At 37.1% G+C, this 26,547-nt stretch overlaps 1 protein-coding gene across 1 annotated transcript in view; it reads right to left on the reverse strand.

Moving 5' to 3' along the window:
* Nucleotides 1-2,234: 2,234 nt before the first annotated feature.
* Nucleotides 2,235-26,547, reverse strand: part of klf5l (Kruppel-like factor 5 like) — a 71,954-nt gene continuing 47,641 nt past the window's right edge. The window contains exons 3-4 of the mRNA XM_028815995.2: nt 23,946-24,005; nt 2,235-4,554 (exon numbers count right to left, since the gene is read on the reverse strand). Coding sequence (XP_028671828.1) covers nt 4,376-4,554; nt 23,946-24,005 — 239 coding nt within the window. The 3' untranslated portion in view covers nt 2,235-4,375. The remainder of the gene's footprint in view (nt 4,555-23,945; nt 24,006-26,547) is intronic.

The following is a 26,547-nucleotide window of genomic DNA, read 5'->3' on the forward strand; positions in this document are numbered from 1 at the left end:
TTTCTCAGTCTGAAATAAGCTTTTCTTTGTGAATGATTAATTAGTCATCGGCACTTCCATTTCATTTTCTACTCTGGGATTTTTCTTTTCAGGTGAGACATGGCAAGTGTCCTCACAAAATCCATTCCAAGTATAAATTCTGGAAAGATAACAGAGTAGGTGTGCGCTGTGTTATGTGCATGGCTGGACTGGGAAGACTTCCTTTGTCCTTTAGGAGAAAGTCAAGCACCGTTAAGCATGCTTGAAGAAATTGAGCGCTTTTAGTTTTTCGAGATTTCAGACCATTAGCTAGCTGATATGGAGCCATCACAAGTGTGCCTCCACAGAGTGAGTGTTGTACGAGCCTTTTTGCTCATTTATTGTGTATTATGTTGTACTTTTTGTACACTATATATTGAAATCGGATAATTGTACACATTGCTTTTCAGAGGGCAAGCAGAAATCCCCATCCTTTTGTGAGGCTTACAAATAACAAAAGAAAAGTAGTCCTCTATCAATAGCAATATACACTACAAATGAGACATTGCTGGTGTATTATATGCATTTCCATCTTCTTAAAATTAAACTCTAAAGTTAATAAACAAGAAAAAAACACCCTTGCCCTATAAATTATTTCGTAACAGAAGGTTAAGATTTCCAAAGGTTTAGATTAGATAGACAGATAGATAGAACTTTATTTGTGTCCAGAGGAGAATCTGGATTTTTACAGAAGCCCTTTAAATAAATAAATACAGGTAAATAAATTAATAAATATACACACACAGAGTTTGGTCTGAACAAAAAAAGAGACAGAAGTTGGGATCATGCACTGATACAGTCTCACCACACGATGAACCACCTCAGCAACCCAAATTAGGACTTGAGCACAGCTGTGGAATGGACAGAAAATTAAAAAGAAAGAAAAGTTCTCACTTAGCGGCTCCAGTCCCAGTGCGTCATTATGTAGACATATTTCTGTTGGTATAAAGAATTCTCAGTAGTGTTTCTTGACACACTTCTGCTGAATAGTTTGTTGACTGAAAGTCCTCAGTGTTAGTGTGTCAGTGAGAGGATGTGCAGCATTGTTCATAATGGCACTCAGTTTTGTTTTAACTCCCTCCATTACTACTACATCCAGGGGGTCCAGAGTGTGTCCTATAACTGACCTTGCCTTTTTTAATGAGTTTGTTGATTCGGTGGGTCTCTCCTGAAGTAATGTTACCAGTCCACATCACCACAGTGTAGAAATTGCACTGGCCACCACAGAGTTGCAGAAGGTGTGAAGGATTAAAGGAATGCAGTCTCCTAGGACAAAAGAGTCTGTTCTGCTCCTTCTTATATTGTTTCTCTGTGTTCTGAGACCAGTCCAGTCTGTCATTGATGTGGACCCACAAGTACTTGTAGGAATGGACCACCAACACATCCACTCCTTGAATAGTGACTGGACATTGAGGCTCTTTTGGTGTGCTGAACATCAATGACAAGTTCCTTGGTTGTGCTGATGTTAAGTTGCAGACAATTCTCTTTGCACCATGAAACAAACTTTTCCTCCTGACTCCTTTACTTTGTCTCATCCCCTTTGTCAGTACACCCCATCAGTGTAGAATCATCTGAGAACTTCTGCAAGTGACATGACCTGCTGTTTTATGTATGGCCTGAGGTTTACAGTGTGAAGAGGAAAGGAGACAGGACTGTTCCTTGTGGTGCTCCAGTATTGGTTGCTCACATCCATATCAGAGACACATTCCTTGAGTCTCACAAATACATACAGAATTAAATTCTATAGAATATTTTAAAGGGAATTATTTTCATGGTTGCTGTATCTCATTTTATATTTTGTCCATTTTTGATTTTGCAGTACAGCTGCTCGTGGTTGTGAAATGCATCATGTTTGTACATTTTGCTGTTGAAATGTGCCGTGTTCTCACTTACCTTGTGAATTATGGTCAGAACAGGATCTCATCTCAATTGTGGGCCATATAATGGCAATTATAAGAGGGGGGTGTCAGCAAAGGCATCTTTGTGTTGGTAACATCTATATCGGAATCTGAGGGGTAAACCTGGATTATGATCATTATGGCGACAAAGAAAAAGTTGAAATATGAATTTAAGGTCATCTCAAATATAATACCAGCATGAATAGAAGCATGAATTGTAAACAGGAGAAATTCAACAGAAGCTGTAAACTTGTTCAGTGAATGTTACAAAAATGGCATTTATAGAGACAGCCGTCAAAGAACCACAAGCAAAAGAAATAATCTTTATAATCTGTTTATTTTGTTCTTTATTTTACAAGGTTTTCATTTTTCAATGGAAAAATATGTTGTTCTCAAAGTAAATAGTCATTATAATATTTTATACAAAACGTGATTTCCTTAGAATTAGTAAAAATTCTACAGTGTATCAAATTCAAAAATATTTTACTACCACCACTTAAAAATCCCTTTTGTTCATAATATAAACATTGCATTATCATCTAGATATATGTACAGTTCACTTTTTTTTTTACCAAAAACCAAAATACTGTATTTACAAAAGGGGTTCAGAACTCTGGGCATGCTCTTAATGAGGCATTTCTTACTAATGTTAGAAAACTGCCCATTATGTAGACACACACACACACACACACACACACACACACACACTAGCTTGCACACATATCCATGCTTTGTCAGCACACAATATTTGTTTGGCCCATTTAAAAAAATTTATTTCACAGTCCCACATTTTACAATGTTTCATTCAAAAGTCCTTCCTGAGCCAAACGTCAGCAAATGCCAATTCTGCGTTATGCACAGTGCGCTTCCAGATGCGATGGATTTGACAGTCCAGTTTGGTGAACAGCATAATGAGGGCTGTTATCTATTGCTACTGAATATAAAAGTAAGCTTGTACTTGTGTGATAAATCTGCAAAAGTCTATTCCGCAAATCGAGGTGGTCTATAACTCTTTTACACCTGCACACTTCCTTTGCTTCACTTACAACAACAAAAACAGGTTACTGGACTTATAAAAATAAAGCTGCAGCCATCCACCAAAAGAACACATTTGGATTTCTCATTTTCAACCTTCAGAAACAAAATGTCCATACAACAATCAGAATCAAAGCATTATCTGATTTAGTTTACTCGCTGAACAAGAAAATGTCTGTAAATAACGAACACAGACAGAAATGATGCTACAACAAAAATGCATGTCAGACGGCTGTTAAGTGATGAAGAATACTTTCCAGCCTTTAAAATTCCCAGCACATGACAGAAGTGCTATGCCCAGTTTCACTGGAAGCTGAGCTCACTGGGGACTTTGACTGAATGGAGTGTGACACGACTGAATCAGAGCCGTGTGACACAGAAAGGGGAGAAAGGGTCAGCTGCTTAGCATCAGTCATGCAACAGTACCAGCAAGGGACAAAGAATGATGGAGGCACATTTCAGAAGAAAGTCAGTTCTGGCGGGTGGTCTTGACTTTAAGTGACTTTGGCTAATTTTCTGATGACAATCAACACATCCTTTGACTATTAACTCCATAAGTCATCACAAGAGAGAATGAATAGCAAATGACACGTTATGTTCTAGTGAGGACATTGTGTCACATTATAAAATGAACCGTGACACAGCATTTTAAGGCACAGACCTCTAGGAGACACATCACTCTTTGTTCTTAGTTTTACCCTAAAAGTAGTGCTTTCTCCTATGGCGTCTGCAGAATGAATTAATACTCTTTTCTAGTTTACATATCAAAATAAAGCATCTTTCGTAAAATAATGAGCCAGTAATGTGCTGCGAGTGTAAAAAGCAGTAGTCAGTAAGATCCAGCGCTCGTCAGCCTGGCTCCAGATTGTCCTACTGTCAGTGGAAGTGCTTGATTTGAGATGACTACTACACACTGAAAGTCTGTCCTTTATAAAAATACATCTTCTTTAGAAAACACTACATTTTAAAAGTAAAAGGTCTTGGATTTGAACAAAATTCCTCACCTTTTCCCATACCATTAAAAAAAAACAAAAAACATAATCAATATTTTACAGCAAATATTTTCACTCATTGTCTGTGTACTACAGAAAGTTAAAGAATACAATACATGAACACTAAAAAGAAAAATAAATTATAAAGATAAAAAAAATCCCTCTTTTCATATTATTGTACATCCAGTTTTCACTTACACACACGCGCTCACCCTAAACTGCATACACGTACGTATGTGTCTGCTTGTCATGTTTTTAAAAAACAAGAAATTTTTTTGTAATGTATTGGATCTTATTTGTGCATCTCGTGGCAGGTTCTCCTTAACATAAAGGATTTGTTATAACATAAGCCCAAAGGAAACAATATACAGCAGGCAACAAAGGGAAGAGTCATGGAGGCAAACTTGGTTTCTTCCTCTGCGCCAACGTCCCCTAATTTTGGTGGCGCTTCATATGCAGCGCCAAGTGGTCTGACCGGGAGAAGCACCGCCCGCAAGCCAGGCACTTGAAGGGCTTGGCACCTGTGTGTTTACGATAATGCCGGGTCAGCTCATCTGAACGGGCAAAGCGCCAGTCACATCCTTCCCAACTGCATCTGTATGGCTTCTCTCCTACAAATAAGAAAGAAGATTGAAAGCTTTGTCAACATGTTTTGAACTTCACCTGGTAAAAGTGGTATAAACTTGCCTGTAGTCTAACGAAACTTGGAATATTGTTAGTGTCTAAGTACGTAACACCTTACCCCTTTGAGCATTTGGCAACTTTTCAGCATGCTCGAGGCAATATAGTCATCAAATTGAGCTTACTTATAAGAATTGTGCATTTTTGGAGCCAACAAATCATATTAGAAGAAGGATGGTTGAACAAACTATACTAAGGCAAACAGGTACATATATGCAAATCATTTAATCTCATTCTTATAAAAAGTACTTCCTCATATAGGCCCCATTTGCCAAGTACTAATTACAAATACAGCATAGATGGAACACTATGTAAAAGGATAAGCAACAAGAACAGAAAAATAAAGTATACACAATTATATACACACATATATAGTTTATATAAATGGCAATAAAAGTTTCAAGAGGACTGCTTGTACATTCCCCTACATATATGAATATATTAGTAATCTTTAAAAAAATTGAAAAACTAAAGACATCCAGAAATCACTTATATCGATATACTGTAATTTCACCAGTTTTGGAAACCTTCTTTGTCTGGTAGAAATCATTAGAAGGCAGGACCTGCCCCATCAAAATGGAACGGGATGTCAGTCTCATGTAAGGCACACCCAGATAGGCTCGGAGCTAGTGTGTGCTTGGTGTGTGCTTGGTGTTTGAGTGCCCTGCCTGGGATTTGTTCCTGCCTTGCGCCCTTGTGCTGGCTGGGATTGGCTCCAGTGGACCCCCGTGACCCTGTGTTAGGATATAGCAGGTTGGAAAATAACTGACTGACTGACTTACAAGCATGTGATATGGGATGAAACCAGAAACAGCATGGCCGCTTCACCTAGACAGAGCCTGAGGCAGTGTTTGAGCCTGTGCTTAAAGAAGCAGCACTAGGCATAATGCAGTTGAGAAATGAGGCTTAGTACTTAGTACTAGAAATCATACAAAGGTTTTCTTAGTAGCAAAAGGCTAATTAAAATTTTGAAAAAAGAATTTAAGTTGAAAAATCAATTTTTAACATACAATTGGCAAAATACAGCAACAAATTCCTTAACCTGTTTACATTTTTCAACGTTTTTTGGTAATTTAGTAGTCTCAAATTGCAGGAATTACGCTTTAAAGTAGAAATCAACATTTACTGTTTATATATACATACATATATACATACATATATTATATATATATATATATATATATATATATATATATATATATATATATATATATATATATATATATATATTTTACCTCCAGCAATTTGTCTGAGATACCAGGCAAAGTGCACAAAGTTCAGCTATAATGTAAGAAAACATTAAGCAACTTCACAGAACGTTATCAGCTAAATGCTGTTTGCCCGCAGTTCACAAGTTAAACAACTGAATGCCTGTGGTTCATGTGGCACCTGAGCTGCGTCTTTACTCTGTTTGAAATCCAAATCATTCTGACACATGATATCATATCTCTAGTTTAGGTAATATGTGCTACCCTGACGGAAAGTGAATGACTAAACAGAAAGGTTTCTATAGTAAGCTAAAAAAAGCTATGGCCTTTGATGCTGTAATTTACTCATTTGTTAGTCTTAAGTTCACCACATGGGGTCCTGTATTCAACTCAAATCTCTTTTCTTTTCATTTTCCAACAAGAAAAGAGCTCCATGTTTTACTCAAACATGAGATTGCAGACATGAAATAGCTTTTGTACACACTAGTCACTCCTTTATTTATACAGTTACTGCACAATAAACGTGCTTTCAGTGAACGATTCATTGACTTTTGGCTCTGGGCCAGCAGTATTTTTATAGTGTTATGTGTTTTTGAGATAAAAGGATAGCAAACAACAGTAACAAAGCATGGATCGATTCTTGTAAATGCTTAATAGGAGCAGAGCGCGCCATAATAAAGGAACAAAACTTGAGTGTTATAAAACTCTTTTATTACACAAGTCAACGTCAATGCTTGGATTTATTAATAGGAGATAAAGTGTACAATATATGCCAAATTTTTACACCATTACTTCACAATACATTTCTGACACCAGAAGTAGAAGAAACAACACTTTACGTGGGTACTGGGAAAAACAAAGTAAAATGACTTTGCAGCATATAATCAGTAAACATTTTGTAAATGCTAAAAGACATAGAGGTTAACTTTTTATTATAAACTATAAAGCATGGTGTATTCAGTAAGTACTGACTGCTTGATTGATTAAACTGAATATTTAATCTTTTCTTTGTACATAATGAAAAATCTATTACATATAGTATGAAATGGCACAATAAAAAGTCACAGTTGATCAGCCAGCAGCAACAAAAAGAAAAAAAATATGTGGCCTATCAGCCGCAATATCTCCATTAATATAACAATTATCAGTTTACAAGAACTCCACCAATGTAAAATTCATAAAAAAATCCACAAACACTGAATCTGCAAAATGTGTTATGTGACTACAGGTTTTTAATTAAAAAAAACAAAACAAAAAAAACTTACAAAATATAATGCGGAAGAACAATAATCTTTCTCAGATTTCTACAGGATTGTGATCTGTGCCAGGAAAATGGATGTTGTTTCTCTTTACTCAAAGAGGATATTCCCATCGAAACAATGTAAGATTAATTTCCCTTGTGTGCACAGATTACTGTATTGTTTCAGCTACAGGCCATTGGTGCTCGGTGTTAGTGAGACAGTCTGGGATACGCTGAGGAACTATTCACTTTGGACATGAATTTGCAGCTGTTTTCCATTTTACAATCAATATTACAGATCTAGTTATTCATTAGCAGTGCATATGTTTCATTTGAACTTCCTTGGCACTCAAAAAAGTTTCTGTGTGTCATGCTAGAAAATGATATACAGTAACACAAGTAAATCAAAGCTCTATCTAGGGTGTGGCCAGCAAATATTAACACTGGCTGTATGACACATTGAAAAATACAACAAGGTGCAACAAGTCATAGAGCTTTTGTGACCCCACATATTTGCTTTTCTTACAATATTTGCCAATAGTTAAAATAACAGTGTTAATGCAATGCTGAGAGATATAAAAGAATTAAGAAATATTTTCAGAACAGGCGAATAGATCATTATTTGAATAAAGAACACCCAACAAAGAAATGAATAATACTACCAATGGTAAGCTACACTACAGGTTATGTTTTACATAAATTGTGTTCACTATTAGTTAATGACATTCCATTTCTGTTAGGCTTACACATCACAGTCATCTTTATAATGTTATTTCATGCCCAGCCCAGCCCATTCTGAGTCTTCAACATCTTCTTCCATTCTCATATTGATTGGGAGTAAACTCTACAGCAAATATGTGGAGCCCAAGGCCAAACATAATAGGGACAAATGTGGCTGACAACATAGGAGATGACAATGACTGAAAGTTAACAAACTTTAGCAGCTGAAGATGCAGTTACAAATATAGGCATCAAATTCAAATTCCAAAAGAGTTAAATACAAGCAAAAGAATTAAGAAACACATTTTAAGAAAATCAGCAAACGTCAAAAATCACAGGAGTAGTGAAACTGGGATAAAAAACATGCAACTGAGCAAAGAGTGAATACCGGATGAAAGTTTAAATAAAGAAGCCAGCAAAACAAATGGCTTCAGGTGACTGCAAAGATAATTACAGTTACCAGGCAACTGAAAATTGGAGTTGTGGCAAAGCAGAGGCAAACTACTTGTGGTAGGTATGGAGAAGAGCACATCCAAGAGCAGGTCATGACACCAGGGCTTAGTTTACCTCTGACTGAAAATGACTTTCAGAAATTCAGGGATATGCAGATGACTGCCATGAAAGCAGCTCAATAGCTTTTTGTATATGCTGTGGAGTCCTGCGGTGGGTTGGCACCCTGTCCAGGATTGGTTCCCTGCCTTGTGCCCTGTGTTGGCTGGGATTGGCTCCAGCAGACCCCCGTGACCCTGTGTTCGGATTCAGCGGGTTGGAAAATGGATGGATGGATATGCTGTGGATAGTGAACAGTTAGGATTAAAGGACCTGCCGTGGTAGCTGTCACTATGTAGAGAGGAGACAATGACACTTGAAATTAGTGTTTTTTATTTGTTCAGGAAGGTTAGATATTAACTTTTAATCTTTGTATATTTTTTACATTGGCTTTATGTATTTAATTTTGCAAAATTATTAAATGATTTTGCTCCTAAAGTTTGATAGTTAACAAAATTAATAATTTATCAAACCAATCTCCAATGTATACAGTACCAAAATCTGGTGGTTTTAGAAAAACTGTTTTTTTTTCAGAATTTTAGGAGAAAGAAAATAGCTGGCAAAGTATTCAAATTCCGGAAACATCCTGCAAACACTCAAATAACTATCTTTACTTTTCTTTCCCCCCCCCCCCCACTTTTTAGTATGATAAATTATATGATTTGAAAAACACACAGTAGAGTATTTTTGTTTAATGTCATTAACAACTGTAAGAAGAGCAATTCCTGGAGGACAACATCAGTGGTGGAAAAAAGAATGCAAAGAAAATGTTTAAGTTGGGTTTATATTTACACCCAAGGACACCTACTCTAGAAAAACTCTCAGCAAGGGAGTAGCATAGTGAATTTGGCTTTCCTCTTACATCCCACCAAAGTTCAGGTTAGGATGGATGCACACCAAATTGTGTTTGACTAACTGGAAACATATAACTTCAGTATAAGAAAACATGCGCTAATCTATGGGGGGATATTGGAAAGAAAATCAGAAAGAGCAAATAACTGATTCAGCACAACATAACTCTTGTGTACCTACTCAATTAATCTGAACAAAAAATATCAAGCTGAGATATGAGCATCCTGTCCAATGTATACTTATTTTGTGGCATAAAGGAGTCACTACTTACATTTCTATGACACTTGACCTTACAAGATTCCCTTTTGTGCCTGAGCTGAAGAAATTAATTCTGTATAAAAGGTGTCTGCACATATTCCTTCATTATTTTAAATACTTTCATCATGTTGTCTTTTACCTTATACAAAAATTATTCAAGCCATCAATAATTATTCATCATTCATATTCCACTCTGCAAGAATCTGCCCATTAACTGTTCTTTTAGACTTTTGTTTTACTGTCATCATAACATGGAGAGAACACTTGCCACGTGATTCAAGATATGGCCTCATGCAAGTGTGATATAGAAGTATAGCTTCTCATGGCCTGCACTTAATACATACTATTCACCATAATAATTAGATCTGTATACTGTATGGTGCTGAACTATGACATACTCGTTACAGACACTTCCATATCATAAAGTCTACTTTCTAACTCCCATCCTCCATTATGCGTTACATGTAATATGTAACTTACATTAAATTACTAAATGCATAAAACCAGTCAGTCAGTGCACACAAAGACATAGATTTGTTAAAACACACAGAAAACAAAATAGAAACATATTAAAATAATGGGAAACCAACAATATCTGTCTAATTAAATGCTGAACTACGGCTAGTTGAATGAGAATAGGCAAAGTGGTTGTAAGGATCTTGGGGTTTCAGAGAGGATGTACCAATCAGATTTTTTTTTTATCAAATGCCCTTTACAATACTTCCTTTTTGTGCGTGTGCTTTATGTGTGTGTACGTGTCTGTATTTTATGAAGAGGACTGAGGCAGGGGAGGTGCGACCTTAGCTGATTAGCCTGGACCTAAGCTGCTATCTCTTGAAGGTTTACATTAAAACATATCTTTATATGTTGATTACTTTGAACTCATACTCATGTAAAGAGAACAAACTAACTTAAATCATATACATACAGTAAAGCCCTTATATTCCATTTTATCTGGTCTGGATAGAAATGCATTGGACTGTTATAGATACCCCTTATTTATTCAAGAAACTGGATCTGCATTCAATTGAAAACTCAAATCTACAGGTACTTGCTTTGTTCTATACAAGAAACTGAATGCCTCCGGAGGCAGGAATTTCCAGCTCAACCTGCTCTTTTGTATTTCTAATGACTGAGGGAAAGAAGCAGACCCAATATGATACAAACTCAGTGTTTTACACATGAATCTTCTCAGGTGTTACTGAATTTCATTACGTTTTTCCAAAATCTGTTTATTTATTGTAACTCTGTAATATTTTGATACAATTACTCTTTTGTTTTACTACTGTATATAGTTATAGATAGATAGATAGATAGATAGATAGATAGATAGATAGATAGATAGATAGATAGATAGATAGATAGATAGATAGATAGAACTTTATTTTGCCCTAGATTGACACAAAAGAAAGAAAACTAAAAAGTAAGAAAACTTCTGACTTGGCTTTCACTGTGAGGTATTATACTGTTCGCATATTGCTGTTTGTACAAAGAAGCTCCAGTGCCTTTCTTGACAACTTTTTCCGACAGACATTCAATCATTGGCACATGACAAACCTTATTGAAAGTTGCACAATTATCAGTTTTTTTCAGTATAACTATTAAGGTTTTCCCAATTTTTTCTTTAGTACATTTCCTTTATAAAGGATCCCTTTTTTCCACTACAATTGAACTTCTTTAATACATCTTTTGGCCTATCTGACTTTATTGAGGACCCTTAATGCATTTTATCTATAAAGTACCTTAAGGGCCTTCCCAGCATAATACGTACTATGAATGATGAAAGTCCCTGTCACAAAAAAGGTCCAAATACAGATCTTCTGAAAAATGACGCTACAATGTATAACTGAGAAGATCCCATCTCATAATTCCAAAACCAAAAAGAATAGCACGGTACTGGCCACTATTGGGTGGTATACCACTTGGATTTCACATTGGCCCAAGAGATATATTTATTGAGCCACAATGTATACAGGTGTTTGCAATAAACAACACTCTAAGGACATCGTCAGGCCTTCTTGAAAAATTCTTTCCAAGAATCTAATAAAGGTCTAGGGATCTTTAGTCAAGCTCCTTTAAATGTGTTGACAGCAGAAGAAGGCTAACTTGTTATACTGGGCCTATTCCCTGTTCAGAATAACACAGGGATGGTAGCCCTGACTATTTTAAACAAACTAGTGGTATGTTATAATTGGATATCCATATATATTTGATTTGTTTTAAAAGCGGGACTGGTGGGGCACGGACCCTTTTTATGGATTCAGCATACTGGGTTTGAGTCTTGTGTATAGCTGTCGACTGTGTGGAGTTTACACATTCTCCTAGTGTCTGTACATGTTCCTCCTACATCTCCAAAGTTGTGTGTGGTAGGTGCATTAGCAACTCTAAACTGGCACCATCAGAATTGAGGGTATGTACATGTGTGCTTGTCACATGATAGACTGGCATGCAATCCTGGTTATTTCCAACTTTGCATACTGCACTGCCAGGATAGACTTTGGCCCAGTGTGACCCTCAGTTAGTTTAAGTAAGTCCGAGAATGTTTCTATATACTGGATGTGACATGTTTGGCCATGTTTCCTATTGTGTCAGTAGCTTCATCACAAATCAGGAGACTCACACTGGCTCATCAAAGGTTTCACTTTGCTCTTGTAAATCTTAGTCAGTTCATATGATTAGTTAGAACAGGTTTCCTGGCCCTAGGCAGTGTGATAGTTATTGTAACTTTACGTATATCTGCTGTATTTTGCTTAATAATGCTGACTGGGCTTTTTGAAAACTTGATTTTACAGGCTTGGTGTGCAATGAACTGTATTTTTATTTTTGTGGTAATACTCTTAGTGCTCTTCCTGCTTTTGTTATGATAGCTGGATAGTGGTAATGTTAAAAGAGATTGCCCAAAGTATGTCTAGAAAAATTGGGTAAACAGTATAAAGGACTAAGTAAAAATTATTTGGGTCCACCTAATATAAAATGAATATTAAAAATAATGAAAGTAGGATAAAACTATATGATTGTTTACAGTTATACCGGTTATAAAAGTCATTGGGCGTGTCACATTAGGTGATCAACTTCACAGGAATGTGCCACTGACTGTCTACGACTTGCTAAGATGAACGTAAAAGCTACAACTCAAAATCATTGGAAAAGATGCCAAATGTGACACAGGCTTAAAGTGATTCGTAATGATGTTTCAGTCCACTTGAACAAACAGGTTTATTCCAAAGTATCTCATAAATGAATGTAGCTGGTCTGACTTTAGTTTAACAAGTGCAAATCCAAACTTTGGACCTGAATGATTACTGTAGACTGTATTTAAGCACCCCACATCCTCCTCTATAGTGCGATCGTCAGCATGGTTACCCCACAATTCTAAAGCTGTGTATTAAATATCTGGCCTGGTCACTGTTTACATTGTGTTTACAGGTTTTCTCAGAATATTTGGTTTCCTTCTATATCTCCATGACTGGTTTGTTAAGTTAAATAGCGATTGCACTTTGGCTATGTATGAGTCATTGTTACCTGTGACGGACTGGAATCCTAACCAAGGCTGTTTTCTGCCCTGTGATGTTGCTGCAATAGGATAAGCATGAACAGGAAAATGGGTGCATGACATTTGACATAGAAAACTGAACATAACTGAAGCCAAGTGTTTTTTTTTTTTTAACCCAAAGCAAAGTTCACCAAGGTCATATTTAGATTCACCCCAGCACAAAATATATACCTTTAGGGTTTCAAAACTTTGTTTTAGACACAAGAACACCTTTAGTGTTTCAGAAGGTGGGACCTTTGCTCATTCTTGTCAATTTGATCTCTCACTTGGAGATTTAAATGTTTGACTGTAACATGCCATTGAGCATTTGGTGGTACTGTGGACAGCAAGGTGGGGTGGGGGTGGGGGCATAGCAGGTGTATTTGATTTAGTGCTATAAATGGCAAGGAGGGGGGTGCCACTTGTCAGTAAGATTGCTTAACTTTTTGCCTCTTATCAAAGCCAAAATAAATAGCCTGAAGATAACAAAGCACTCAATGCGAAAAACAAACTTGTTTTTCACTCCCTGACTTATTAAAGGGGGATCAAGTGACACTAAGGTCTTCTGAGTGAGATAATTTAGCTGGACTCTAACACATTTGAAACTTAGGATATCTAGATTGTGACATGGTGGCAATATAGTGGGGATTCATTCCAAGAAATATCAAACTTACCTGCAAGCTGTGAATAATTTTTACACTGCAACTTTCCACATTGTACAATACAAGTTTATGTGTAAAAAGAAAGGGACTAACAAGATGTAAAGCATTAAAAGTGCCCCACCAAAGCATAAAGACTCAAAAAAATCAGCACTTGTTTGCCAACTGCACACACACATGTCATGGTTAACTGATTCCTAAAGAAAACCTACAAGAACTCCTCCTAGTTCATATTATTGAGTTAAGATCCAGAAAATTATTTATCTCAAGTGGTATTTACGGAAACACAATATGGCTATAGATATTATGGCTCTAATGGAAAAAAAAATATTTAAAAAATATGCATGACATTAACCAATATTTTATACATTTGTCTGTTCATAAACGTTATTAAAAGTGTGTTTTTTTATCATGCATTATGATTAATGGTCCAATCCAAAAATGAATTTTAAAAACAATACTTGTCATTGTATCTATGGGAATCTTGTGAGGGCAGGTGTCATAGAAATGTAAGCAGACACTTCTTTATGCCAAGATATGAGGATGCATTGAACATGATGTTTAGATCTCAACCTGGTATCTTTTGTATACATTGGGTGAGTAGAAATGCAAGAGTTATGTTGGGCTGAAGCAGTTATTCTCTTTTTCTGATTTTGTGCCCGCTGGAGATTTTTTATACTTAAAAAAAGCAGTTGTCTTTGGAGCTGCATTAGCAACTGGGGTATTAAAAATTAACAAAAGAATCAACTGAAGTCTTTTTCAGTTAATAAGTTGTGTGTCAGTCAGCCCCCTACCCATCTCACCCCCCTGAATGGGCTGAAGCTCCTATTTTATGTCTTTTTTGTTCATTTTTGATTCTTTTATGTTAATATTGTTGATCACTTAGTTTCCATGTGTCTATGCATCTTCTGATAATCTCTGTGTGTCACTGGGCCATTTGCATATCACTGTCTAGGGGCTGCCCTCAGCCCTGTTAAGGCTAGAAAAGCAAGCAGTCCCTCTTGGTTCAATTGAATGCACTTGGTGGTTTTGATGAGTTCTAGTAATTATTGTTATTGAGCCTTTTTTCTGGATTAACTGGATTTTAAATTCTGGTTATATTTTTTGACCACTCTACTGGATTTGTGTTTTTGGGACATGTTTGGTTTGGGATTACCTCTTTCAGGAAACCCTTGCTGTGCCTTTGTGCTTTTATGAGCTTTTGTTGGTGCAATACATATTTTTATTTATAAAGAATATTTATCTGCCCTTTCATGTCCACAAGCCGAAGGCTGATGGATCCTTCTCCTTCTGAGGCTTTTGGTACTGATTTCGAGCTTTACACTAAGGGTCTTTCTAAGTCATGTAGTGTATACAGAAATAAACAAAGTGTTGCAAAACGTTTTTGACCTGATTAATCCAGAAGTTACTTATTTGGTCAGTTAGCAGTAACTTATTCCATCTAATAATCAATCAATAATCAACTAGCACTTCACCTAAACCCTAACATTAAGATTAAGTCACAACAGGAAACGGTAAACAATAGCAAGAAAATACCTTGGATGGGGAGGGCAGCTAATCAAAGTATATAAACATTTCAACAAGATGAGAAGATAAAAATCTTTTTGTCCGCTAAACACAAATACCTTTAAAAGAAAGAAGATAATAGCAACCTCCCACACAAATGCCATGCAGAAGGAGCTCTGGCCAAGGAGGATCTGTGAGACACCAGTGCTAAATTATTATGCTGCCTTAAAACAAATCAAACTGAATTACAGTAGAGGCAGAGCTTAATCCACTGCCTGCCCAGACCTGCGACCAAGAGAATTGACTCAAAGTGGGATGAAAATTCTTTGGTGTGCAAGACCAAACATTTGAGTGCCCTGCATTTGCTTCTAAAAATATTTCCATTGGCTAACATGGTAGCACAAGTTTGGAGATGGCGTGGCAGTTATTTTTATGTCTAGTGCTATTTAGACTTTGCAGTTGGTCAGGCCCCAGGTTCTAGGAGAGACTCTTGTCTCCTCACAACTGTACTATAAAAAAGCAGGTTAGCAAAGAGACCCTCTGACCCAACTGGAACCTAAATGTTAGAATGTTAATAAGTATCACAATTTCCAGTATCAGGATAATTCTCCCTTTCTGGGCTTGCATTAAAGAATGACTCCTTTCTATAGTTGTGACAGAACCTGAACCACAATTTTTGTGAAATGTTTAATTTAACAAATTTATGATTTGTCATCAGTGTTTGCCAAACTAACAAAGTATATGATTCAAGCAGGAAGTGTAATGCATCATCTGCAGCAATTGTAAATTCGGTACTGTTGCCAACACCAACTAAACTAACAAGGTGGGAAAAACTCAGAGAGTGTGACGCAGACATTTCCATGAGGGTGCAATCATTTTACCAAAGCCAACAATCCATGTATTTTTCTATTCACTACACTACAATGAAGTGGTATTTGATTACCTCAGCTTTATATTGATACTTTTTGATCCAAGTGGTCTGGCCTGCATGACAAATAAGAGAAAAACACTAAATCAAGTAATGGCCAAATGACTAGGAAAAGACAATCAATTATGCCAATGGCTGCTTTGTAGTAGGTTGCCTTTAACCTGGGTTATGCTATGGTAACATTAGAAAGTATTTGAAAGGCTCAAAATGAGTTACATTATTCAGTCTCACAGATCTAAGGGCCTAGGCTCAAATCATGCTCACAGCCTGTGTGGCAAGTGCATGCTCTACATGTATCCATTTTTTTCCCAAAACACTAGTTTGTTAGGCTAATTTACAACTCTAAATTGTGACTATACATCTGTGTATGAGGATGATCTGTGAAGGACAGATTCCCTGCCCAAGGTTGATGGCTCATAATGAAATGGCTTCTCTGCAATGGACTGCAGCCCTTTGCTGGATTTGTTTCCACCTTGTACCAAATGGTGCTGGAATAGCATTCTCATACCAAAGGCTTCTAAACAAAGTAGATATGTATGCCATTTTAAGTAAGCCAAATTGGATTTGGGAAGTATGTTTTTAGTCTCAAGTCTTTCAGATAGACCAATGCAAGGACAATAAAAACACCTCTGTATTTTGCTCAGTTGCTGCAGCCAGACTAAAATATAAACTGAGCAAAGTGACTGAGAGAAGTTGTCTCTCACTGATTGCAGCTTAGAACATGTAACAAAAAAAAAAACCTCAGACAATGCAAAGCTCAGCATTTCAAGGTAATCCCTTAAGCATTTCAAATATAGCTTTTGCGTCTAGAATGAGCAAGTAAGGAGGATGGGGGTAGGAGCAAGGGAATTTTTTTGATTTTACCAATTTAACAGGCGCTGTTCTTTCCAAAATGTGTCACAGACTGTTGTCTAGTCTGGGTCTTTTCAGCTACAGTCATTGGTAGCCACAACGTCTTTTGCTGTTTAACCCAGCTAAGCTGTCAATAATTTAGCCAGACAAAACAGAATATGTTTATCAGGCTTTCATAATCTTTGTAATTTAAATATATATTGGACTGCGCACTGACGGTGCTTCACAGCTCCAGTGGCCTGGTTTTAAATGGCAGCCTTGTTAATGTCTGTGTAGAGTGTTTTTAGTTTCTCACATTAAAGGATATCTTATTCATTTCCTGGTAACGATATACTTGCCAACAACAGCTAAGACACATATAAACTATAGTGCTATATAAGTAAACGGTGTTGTTGTAAACTATTCTATAGTGTGACAAACACCAGCACAGCAGTTAAAGTTACTGCCTCAAAGATCTATGGACATTAACTTAATTTCCTACCCCACCACTGTCTGTGTGAAGTTTACACTTCCCCTCTCTTTCAAATAGTAATATTTATTTAAGTTAGGAGCCATACTTACACAGTTACTTCTTATTATCATACGCCCTTTAATTGACCAAGCAAATAGGAAGTGGCAGCTTAGCTGATTTCAAATGCATTAATAATTCTTACTACACTAGAGCTGTGTAAATATAGGTAATGCACAACATTACCAGAATTTTGTTTCATATTTTGAAAGATAGCTAAAGTATTCCAGTTCACTCAAACTCTTTTTATGCTAACTGTGTCAGGTCAGACAGAAACATTAACAGTGATGTCAGATAGAACCATACCACACTACTTTTGAAGATGGATACTTGTACAGTCACACATGAGAGAGAGATTTAACAAATATTAAAAGGTAGACATTTAGTGGATAGAAGATTTTGACATTACTTTTTTTGAGAGTCTAACATTCATGTTGGCTGAGGATGACATTAACATCTGAGTTAAACTAACGTTACATAAATTAGGGAGTCAACAAGGTAAAGATCAATGTGGGATTGTGATTTTAGTTAGATAGAAGTAAGCCACTTTAAGTGTACTATACATTCAACACCAAAGAAGCATCTCCAGAAATGCCTGTGACTCCTATTATTATCATTATAACTATTATTTATTTATGATCTTCTACACATTCCCTAGATTTCATGCTTGTTAACTCCATTTAAAAAAATTCTTTATACAAGATATAGCCCTAGGGATTTTATCATGAGGAAACCAGAGGGAATTCAGGACAGCCACTCCTCTAATAAGTAAAAATATAAAATACATCAATTATTTATAAAGTTTTGTTTAAAATAGTTTGGAGTTTTTAAAATGCAGGGAAAATATGTAAAATTCAATAAAAATGCTGAAGAGAAGAGACACAGATTCCTTCTGCATCCAAACGATGTGTCCCTGAGGTTAAGTGATATCTCTAAATTGGCCCTGTAGGAGTCAAAGTGGGTGTACGTGACTGTGCCTTGAAACAGACTGGCACTCTGCCTAGCGTTGGTTCAAGCCATGCAACCAAGGGCTACTGAGAGAGCTGCCTGAAATGGATTAGGGGGTATCTGAGTGCTTGTTGAGGCTTATAAGAAAAATTTAATGGAGATAAAAATAGGGTAGGACCACTGACCAGAAGTCTCACTGTTATTACTGTTTGATCCACCAGTAACAAAGCACAATTTAAAGAAATGTCCCTACAGTAGCACTTAAAAGGGTTCCCCGCATATTCTACCAAGATATCAAAGAGCCAGGAATCAACTGAAAGGATGGACCCAACTGAGAATGAGAAATAGAAAGAATAAAAAAGAGAAAGAACTTTGAAGAGGATCTTGCATGGGAAAGGCATTATAAAAATAAAATTTATTACTATTAGCCCTATAGACTTTCATAATTCAGGTACTATATCAACAGGAGTGCCCCATGAATGTTTCTTCTCACAAAAACTAAGCAATAAATGGAGGCCAGTTACTTTATATATTTAAATAAACTTACTTAATTTGAAAATATCAACATCCGGACTAATGCCTAGGAAACGGAAATTTATGAAAAATAAGAGCGTTTATTATTTAAATCACACAAAGCATAACTAAACAAAAGAACAAACTCAAAGGAAAAATTAATGTAAAACTGGTTGGTAGAGCCAACATCTATTCTTCTTTGCTTTTGTATATCTGGTGAAGTGGCATTGCTACCACTCAAACATTTGCAAAAACACTTTCTGTTTTTATTTTCTGTCTTTGTCTCCTGTCTAGATCACTGGTTTCTATTACCCCACCAGTTTGCCTGTCACCCAAACTCCTCCTGACTCAGGGCTCAATGCAGCTAAGGCTGTTAAACTAAACACTACTCTTGTTTCAGTGATCCTATGATAGAACTCCCTCCAGCAGCGCCATGTGACCCTGCATACCTGTAACTGGTAAAGCCTTAAAAGAACCAGGTCTCCAAGGGGGATCCTAAGCTGTCTACTCTTTGTGACAACAGATTCTGATCTCTAAGCTATTTGGCCTCTCTCTTTCTCATTTTAATTGTCTTTTTATCTACATTTAACTTGTTTACAGTTTAGGCTTTATTAATGAATTTTAATTTCTGTAAATATTGCATTTCACTTGCAAAATGTCAATAAAAATATAGTCACTGAAAAGCCCTCCACCCCCTTTCTTTCGTTCACTTTGGTAAGACACCTTAGGTGAAAACTGGGTAGTCTGCTCTCCAGCGTCTCCTTAGGTTCCTCCCAGGGCACCTCTTTATCTATCTCTCACTATGGTACCCTTTGGAGCTTTCACTTCTTTGACATCATGAATGTGCATCTGTTTTGCCATGGTATTCCACTAGCGTGTGGTTTTAACTTTTGTCTGGATATGTTCTTTGTGACATCTTTGTGTTGCTCTTCGCCAGTCAGTCATCCTTTCAAGATAATATAGCTATCTATGTTGTTTATTGGGGCAGCATGGTGGCGCAGCGGCAGCGCTGCTGCCTCGCAGTTAGGAGACCCAGGTTTGCTTCCTGGGTCCTCCCTGCGTGGAGTTTGAATGTTCTCTCCGTGTCTGCGTGGGTTTCCTCTGGGCGCTCCGGTTTCCTCCCACAGTCCAAAGACATGCAGGTTAGGTGCATTGGCGATCCGCCAAATTGTCCCTAGTGTTTGTGTGTGTGCCCTGTGGCGGGCTGGCGCCCTGTCCGGGGTTTGTTTCCTGCCTTGTGCCCTATGTTGGCTGGGATTGGCTCCAGCAGACCCCGTGACCCTGTAGTTACGATATAGCGGGTTGGATAATGGATGGATGTTGTTTATTTTTTTCAGAAGATTCATTTTTACTGTTTTCTTCAGTAAAATTAATAAATAAACATTCAATGAAATAATGTAGGGGATATCTCAAAAATAGTACATTATATAAAATATATAAATATATATTATGACTGGTAGGGGTGTTGCAGCACCCCAAACCTCAGACACAGCTTCACAGGCACCAGTTCCGTTAAAAGAAAAAGGTTTATTTATATCAAATACCTTGTAAAAAGACTGCAACAATGACAACACAATCCCTTTCTTTCCTTTTTCTCCTTCCATTCCACCAGGCAAGCATTGTCCACGTCCACCTGACTCCAACTCGCCCGGATGTGGCAAGATGGTTCCTTTTATCATTGACCTGGGAGTACTTCCAGTGCTAAGGCAAATGTCCGATGGAAGTAGCTCCGGGTCACTTGGAAATCCCACAAAGTAGGGATTGTTAATCCCCTCAGCTCCCCCTGGGGGCCCACATGGAACCCATCAGGCTCTAGAATGCCAAGGGGGCTGCCATTGAGCATATGGGAGAGAGGATACTTAATAGTGTTTATAACCCCTAGTCCTTCCATTATACTGGCCTGCTGGCCAGGTAAGGATCCTTGTACAAGCCTGGCTGAAATGCCAGTCCAGGTGTGCCATCCATTACCATAAACAGTATAGATCTATATATAGTATACAAAGACATTTAAGCAATTTGAACTCAAATAGATTTATGAAACTGATCATTTTACAGATAAATCCAAAGAGAAGCCAAAAAGGAAGGAGCCAAACCATTACCAAAAGCCAAAACAGACTGAGAGAAATCACCACATCAAACATCTGGCCACCTTGGACTATTACTTGCAGCAGCATTCAACTCCTGTACTTGGCAGAAAAATGATTATTGTCTTAGAAATATTCTCATACAGTAATATTTTTCTAGGTTATTGTCAAGTTCACCGTGACCTGAGGTTTTCTATTCACCCTATACTAATTAATTCACTTCATTGTTACTAGACTTTTTGGTTTTCTGCACAGAAACAGACTGACCATTTGTGGAAATTATTTAACCTGCTTGAGATGTGAAGTTGTACTGATATAGCATGATCATTGTACAAAAGGGCAGAGAGCATCAAAAGTGCAAAATGACTAGAAACACTTTCATTTTTACTTTACTTTACTCTTTCTGTGGTTTGCTTCAGTATTTATAAATACACCTGATCTCAAACATATGCAGTATGTCACAAATAACATTTTCTAGGAACCCTTACTTAACTTGTACAGATATCAAAATGGCTGAATAATGGGGAAGATATGGCAGCAAAAATACTACCAATAATAAAATTGCATGCCAAATGCAGTGTGACACAGTGATTGGTGTTGTTGTCTTGGAACATCAGAGCTATCTTTGTGCACAGTTTATACTTTTTCCCTGTATCTACATTGGTATTTTACTACGTAATCCAATTTTCTTGCACAATGTCCTTGCTTTAGGTTACCTGGTGGCTCTAAATTGGCCATGTATGAGCGAGTGCAGGTGTGAGAGTGAATGAGTGTTGTGATGAACCAAGGTTCTTTCCAGGTTTGGTTTACATCTTCCATTTGTTGCTCCCAGGATTGGCTCCTGTCAGCCTGAACTGGATGAATGAATAATGAATACATATATTAATATGGTCCTATATTCAAGTTTAAAAATACCAGGAAAGTTATCGTTCTTTTTGTGGACTGAAACAAAATGTGTATAAACAATAGTTGGATCCAAATTAAATCCTCCTCAACCAGAAACTTTACAGTTGTGCAGTATAACTTCACCTGCCTCTGCCCACAGAAAACCCAACCCCTTTACTGGATCTACATACAACCCAGATAACTTTTCATAGACTCTCATCATTTGCTATAATAAAAGACGTAACAAATACAAACACTCACTAGCAGCAGTATAAAGCACAAAACCAACTAAACCCGACAGTCAACCACTGCGATTAGTTGTTTACAATGTGTACTGCAATGGAACTCATTTCCCAAGCTGAGTGCCCCTTCTCAGAGCTGCTACTCTTGCTCTTTAAGATACAAACTCAGATCATAATCTTAAGAGAAGGACTGAGTTTTCTTCTGGGGTCAACCATTCCACCTCTCCTGTAACAGTATGCCTTGTGCATGTTTCTCCTGCATGAGGCTCCTGTGTCTTGTGTCAGTACACTCAAACCACTGGGTTCAAAAGGGCTTCTTCTGTCTGCTACTAACCTTTTCTGTACAAGAATTGTAACATACTGGTTTCCTATACTCTGGACTAATATCCAAGACACACTATTAGAAGTATGCAGACTAGAGTAATAAAGAAAAGGGAAAGCCATATAGACAAAAATATGTCGAGAAAGATACGTAGATGACGCACAAATCATAGTCAGAAAATCTAACTTAAACTCTGCCAGTTTTTAAACTAATTAGTATGTGTCTATATTGTAGTAATTTATGAGAAATGCTGTTACTAGGTGGATAGAAAAAGTTCAAACATTTATAGTGTACATGTTCCTAATTATACTCACTCTGCTTGACTTACGCAGTTCTGCAGAAGCAATTCCATAGGTAAGCAAGTCACTGATATACCAATATGTACAGTATATGGAAATATTTATTAAATGAATTAAGAGATACAAATTAAACAAAAAAAATCCATGTCTCCATTTATTGTGTTAAATTGTTTAGTCCAAACCTCCCTTTCCAAACACAAATCAACCAACGACTGGACATAAGTCTTATTGGATTGTTTAATTAGGTTAACTCATAATGTTATAATGCATAGACGAAATCAACCTGTTATAAGTCTTTGGTGTATAAAAGGAGACATCAGCACTCTGACAGAACACCTATGCAAACAACACAAAGTGAAACAGTGTACTTGGACTTGAATCCAGATATTTGAAGCTATGAAGAAGCAGTGCTAACCACTGTGCCACATTTAACTAATTTATTGCTGTTATTTCTACAGCCGAAAAGCAAGAAGCAGCCCTTTCAAGAGGAGAGACATTCTCTTACATTTTCACTTGTATTCATTCCAAGTATTACCGCTGTCCTATTCATAGAAAAACACTTTCAGAATATTTTATTGTAATAAGCCACTAAACACCAGCCAAGTCTTGTCTGAAGGTACTCTTTTTTAGCTACAGTACTGATAAATTTCTTTCCCATGGATAGAGTGTATTTCTTTATTAATCAACAACAGGTACAATACGTTCCTGTTGGCTCAAACATTACAGTTGTCCTCCAAGTTAAAAATGTACATTGAATTGACACGTTATCCATGGACATGTGTAGGCATGCATGCAAAGTTCAAACAACTTGTAGAGTATTATAATGCCTAACGTCACTCTGTTAGTTTAGGATTTTATTTTCTTGTTTTATTACAATAGATGCCTGTACTGTTTTTAAGTGTTACTTTTAAAACAAGAACATCTAACATAAACCTTAATGCTACAGAATACATCAGTAATCACATAACTGTAAATAATGCAACACATTCCACCTTTATGTTCATTAAGATACAGTATCATCAACACAACTTTCTAATACCTTTCAAAATGTCCACCACATCTAAAATAAAACTACCATCAGTCAAAACCACTGAGAAAGAAATAAGAATTCTAAGACAAAAAAGAAGAAAAAGCACACCCAACTGCTCACTGCCATTAAGGAAGCAATAATCAGAGCGACAATCACTGTTATGGTGTAACATTGGTTTCATCTTACCAGTGTGTGTCCTTTGATGTGCCTTCAAATGGGAGCTTTTGGTGTAAACCTTGGTGCAGCCTGCAGAACAGAACAACATGTCAGTTTCACAGATTATTGAAAATTAACTTTCAGTCACCCATTGTCTAAAGGAAAGCATACATGCACAGATTAAAATGCAGGGAAGGTGGACTCTGTTCACACAGAGTTTAAATGCAGATAAGAGCCTTTATATTGTGTAAATGCTATGACTGTGTAATGCAATGATAAATATTTTTTGCGTCAAGTTACTGTATTATTCTGATTATATCCTAGTTCTTATTTAGCATAAACACAATGTAGGTCACATTTTATCTTTTTTGCATTGTCTTATATAATCCGTTGCATTAATTAATATTTTGCCAATTGCCACATCGGTGGACAATGAATAAGAATACAGGGCATTAAATTTATTGTTTTATTTTGGTCTACTTATATAGATACAGTATGTGTGTATTTTGTAGTTGTCTGTTCAAATGTGCTGGAAGTCCAAGTTCAGTGAGATACAATATAGGATAGGCTTAACAGAAGGAAGCACTCTGGGGACTTGAGAACTACTGTACACACTAGCGAGGATGAATGGGGACCACCAAGGGATGTTGCGTGCTGTTTGTTTAAATGTTGCGCCCATTACACTTAAGTGAGAGAAGGGGTTATAGTGACTGCCAGTACAATTCATCCACACCAAAAGGAGGCAACAAAGCGTTCCCATTTAGAACTACTGAAATCTGGACACATATTATGGAGGGTACACACTCGGAGATATAAAAAAGGGGTTTCTGGAGTGTGAATACATAGGACTGTCAGTGAGTGTTCTAATAACACAGCCACCAGAATCCTGTCTTAGTTGCATTGAATGCCTCAGAAGTATCCCTTGGTCAGTCCAATCTAGTGGTGTTTTAGGCTTATGAGAGGCCAGTTGGGACAATTAACTGTCAGGGGACAGTGTGGACAGAGATCTGGAAAGAGAGAGTATGGCAATGCTTGCCATTCTTTCTGAGAGTCAGTGATCACACCCTGTGGTTCAAACAGCGGTTGGTTTTTGCTTGTTTTGGTTGTTACTTTCTGCACTTCCTTATTCTGGGGCAACTATACTCTAATAAATAAGTATTCTAATATATTTTTCATTCTTTGGATCTTTTCTTTGCTGTTAGGGTAATATAAAAAGGCATTTCACTACAATATACAAAAGCACATGTTGCACGATGTTGTGTTTTCTGCTGCAGTTGTTGATAAGTACTCAAGCTCCATGTTTGCTTAGAGCAAAAGGTGTGAGAGAGACAATTCATATGAAGTAGGACTGGCCATGACTAACAAAGGTTTAAGATAACATTTGTCCCAATCTTACAATAGCATCATCTTGGGGCTTCCCCGGGTGTTTCACCACAAATGAGTTTCATCTATCCATCCACCCTCTTTCCAACCCGCTGAATCCGAACACAGGGTCACGGGGGTCTGCTGGAGCCAATCCCAGCCAACACAGGGCACAAGGCAGGAAACAATCCTGGGCAGGGTGCCAACCCACCGCAGGACGAGTTTCATCTATTATTTGATTAATCTTGGACCTGATTCATCATTATCACCTTAAATACTTGGAGATAAGCTACTTCCAGCAAACATTTATGTCCAGGAGACCAGAATAACTTAACTCTCAACCTCCTACTACCTTGGATGGTTGTGAATATTCACACAGTTGAACTGAATTTTCCTATACAATACTATAAATGCTACACATAATCATAATGTAAAGAAAAAAAAACATATAACTAGCTGGTGCTGCTGTACCATGTGAAAGAGGAAGCTTTCTAGTGTATTGTATACTGGTTTCCCAGTACTAACTTGACTCCCCATGCTTGCCAGTCTAAAGACATACTATTTTATTAAGTCTCAACTTCAGTCTCAGTTTTTCTGCCTAAGCGTCTCATATAATGGAAGGGAATGTGTTCCAAGGTTTCGCCCCTGTGTACAAGCTTTAATGGTGTTACACCATCTCTAAAAACATCAAGGCGAACACTGTATCTTCAAGATGTGCAGCTTGCTTTAGGCTACTGTAATTCATTCACTGGAGTTACCCAGTAATCTCTTTGTCATCTATAACTGGTCCAAAATGATGCTGCTAGACTTTTGATGGGTGCACGTAAGTGCGACTATATTTCTCCTATATTAGCCTCCCTTCATTGGCTTCCGTTAATTGGTTCATTTTAAGGTGTTATTGTTTGTGCTGTACCTAAATGGATAAGCACCTTTCTGTCTTTCCAATATTTTACACTTTTCTGTTTCATCTTGACAACTTAAGTCTCTGACCAGACGCTCTTAGTAGTGCAAGGGACTCAACTAAAGTTTAAAAGTGGGCATGCGTTTGAAACAGCCACTCCTAGGCTTTGGAACAATGTATCTGCTTATGTCAGGTCTGCAACAAATGTGGCCATTTTTAAATCTAAGCTAAAAACACATCTTTTCTTTTTGGCTTTTAATTAGAATTGGTTCCTTTAATATCTTTATTGTGATTTATGTTTTATGTCTTTTGTTTAACCTTATCATGTCTTAGAATGTAACTCTTTCTAGCTTATTTATTTTAATGTAC

The sequence above is a fragment of the Erpetoichthys calabaricus genome, chromosome 12 (genome assembly GCF_900747795.2).
Source record: "Erpetoichthys calabaricus chromosome 12, fErpCal1.3, whole genome shotgun sequence".
NCBI lineage: Eukaryota > Metazoa > Chordata > Cladistia > Polypteriformes > Polypteridae > Erpetoichthys > Erpetoichthys calabaricus.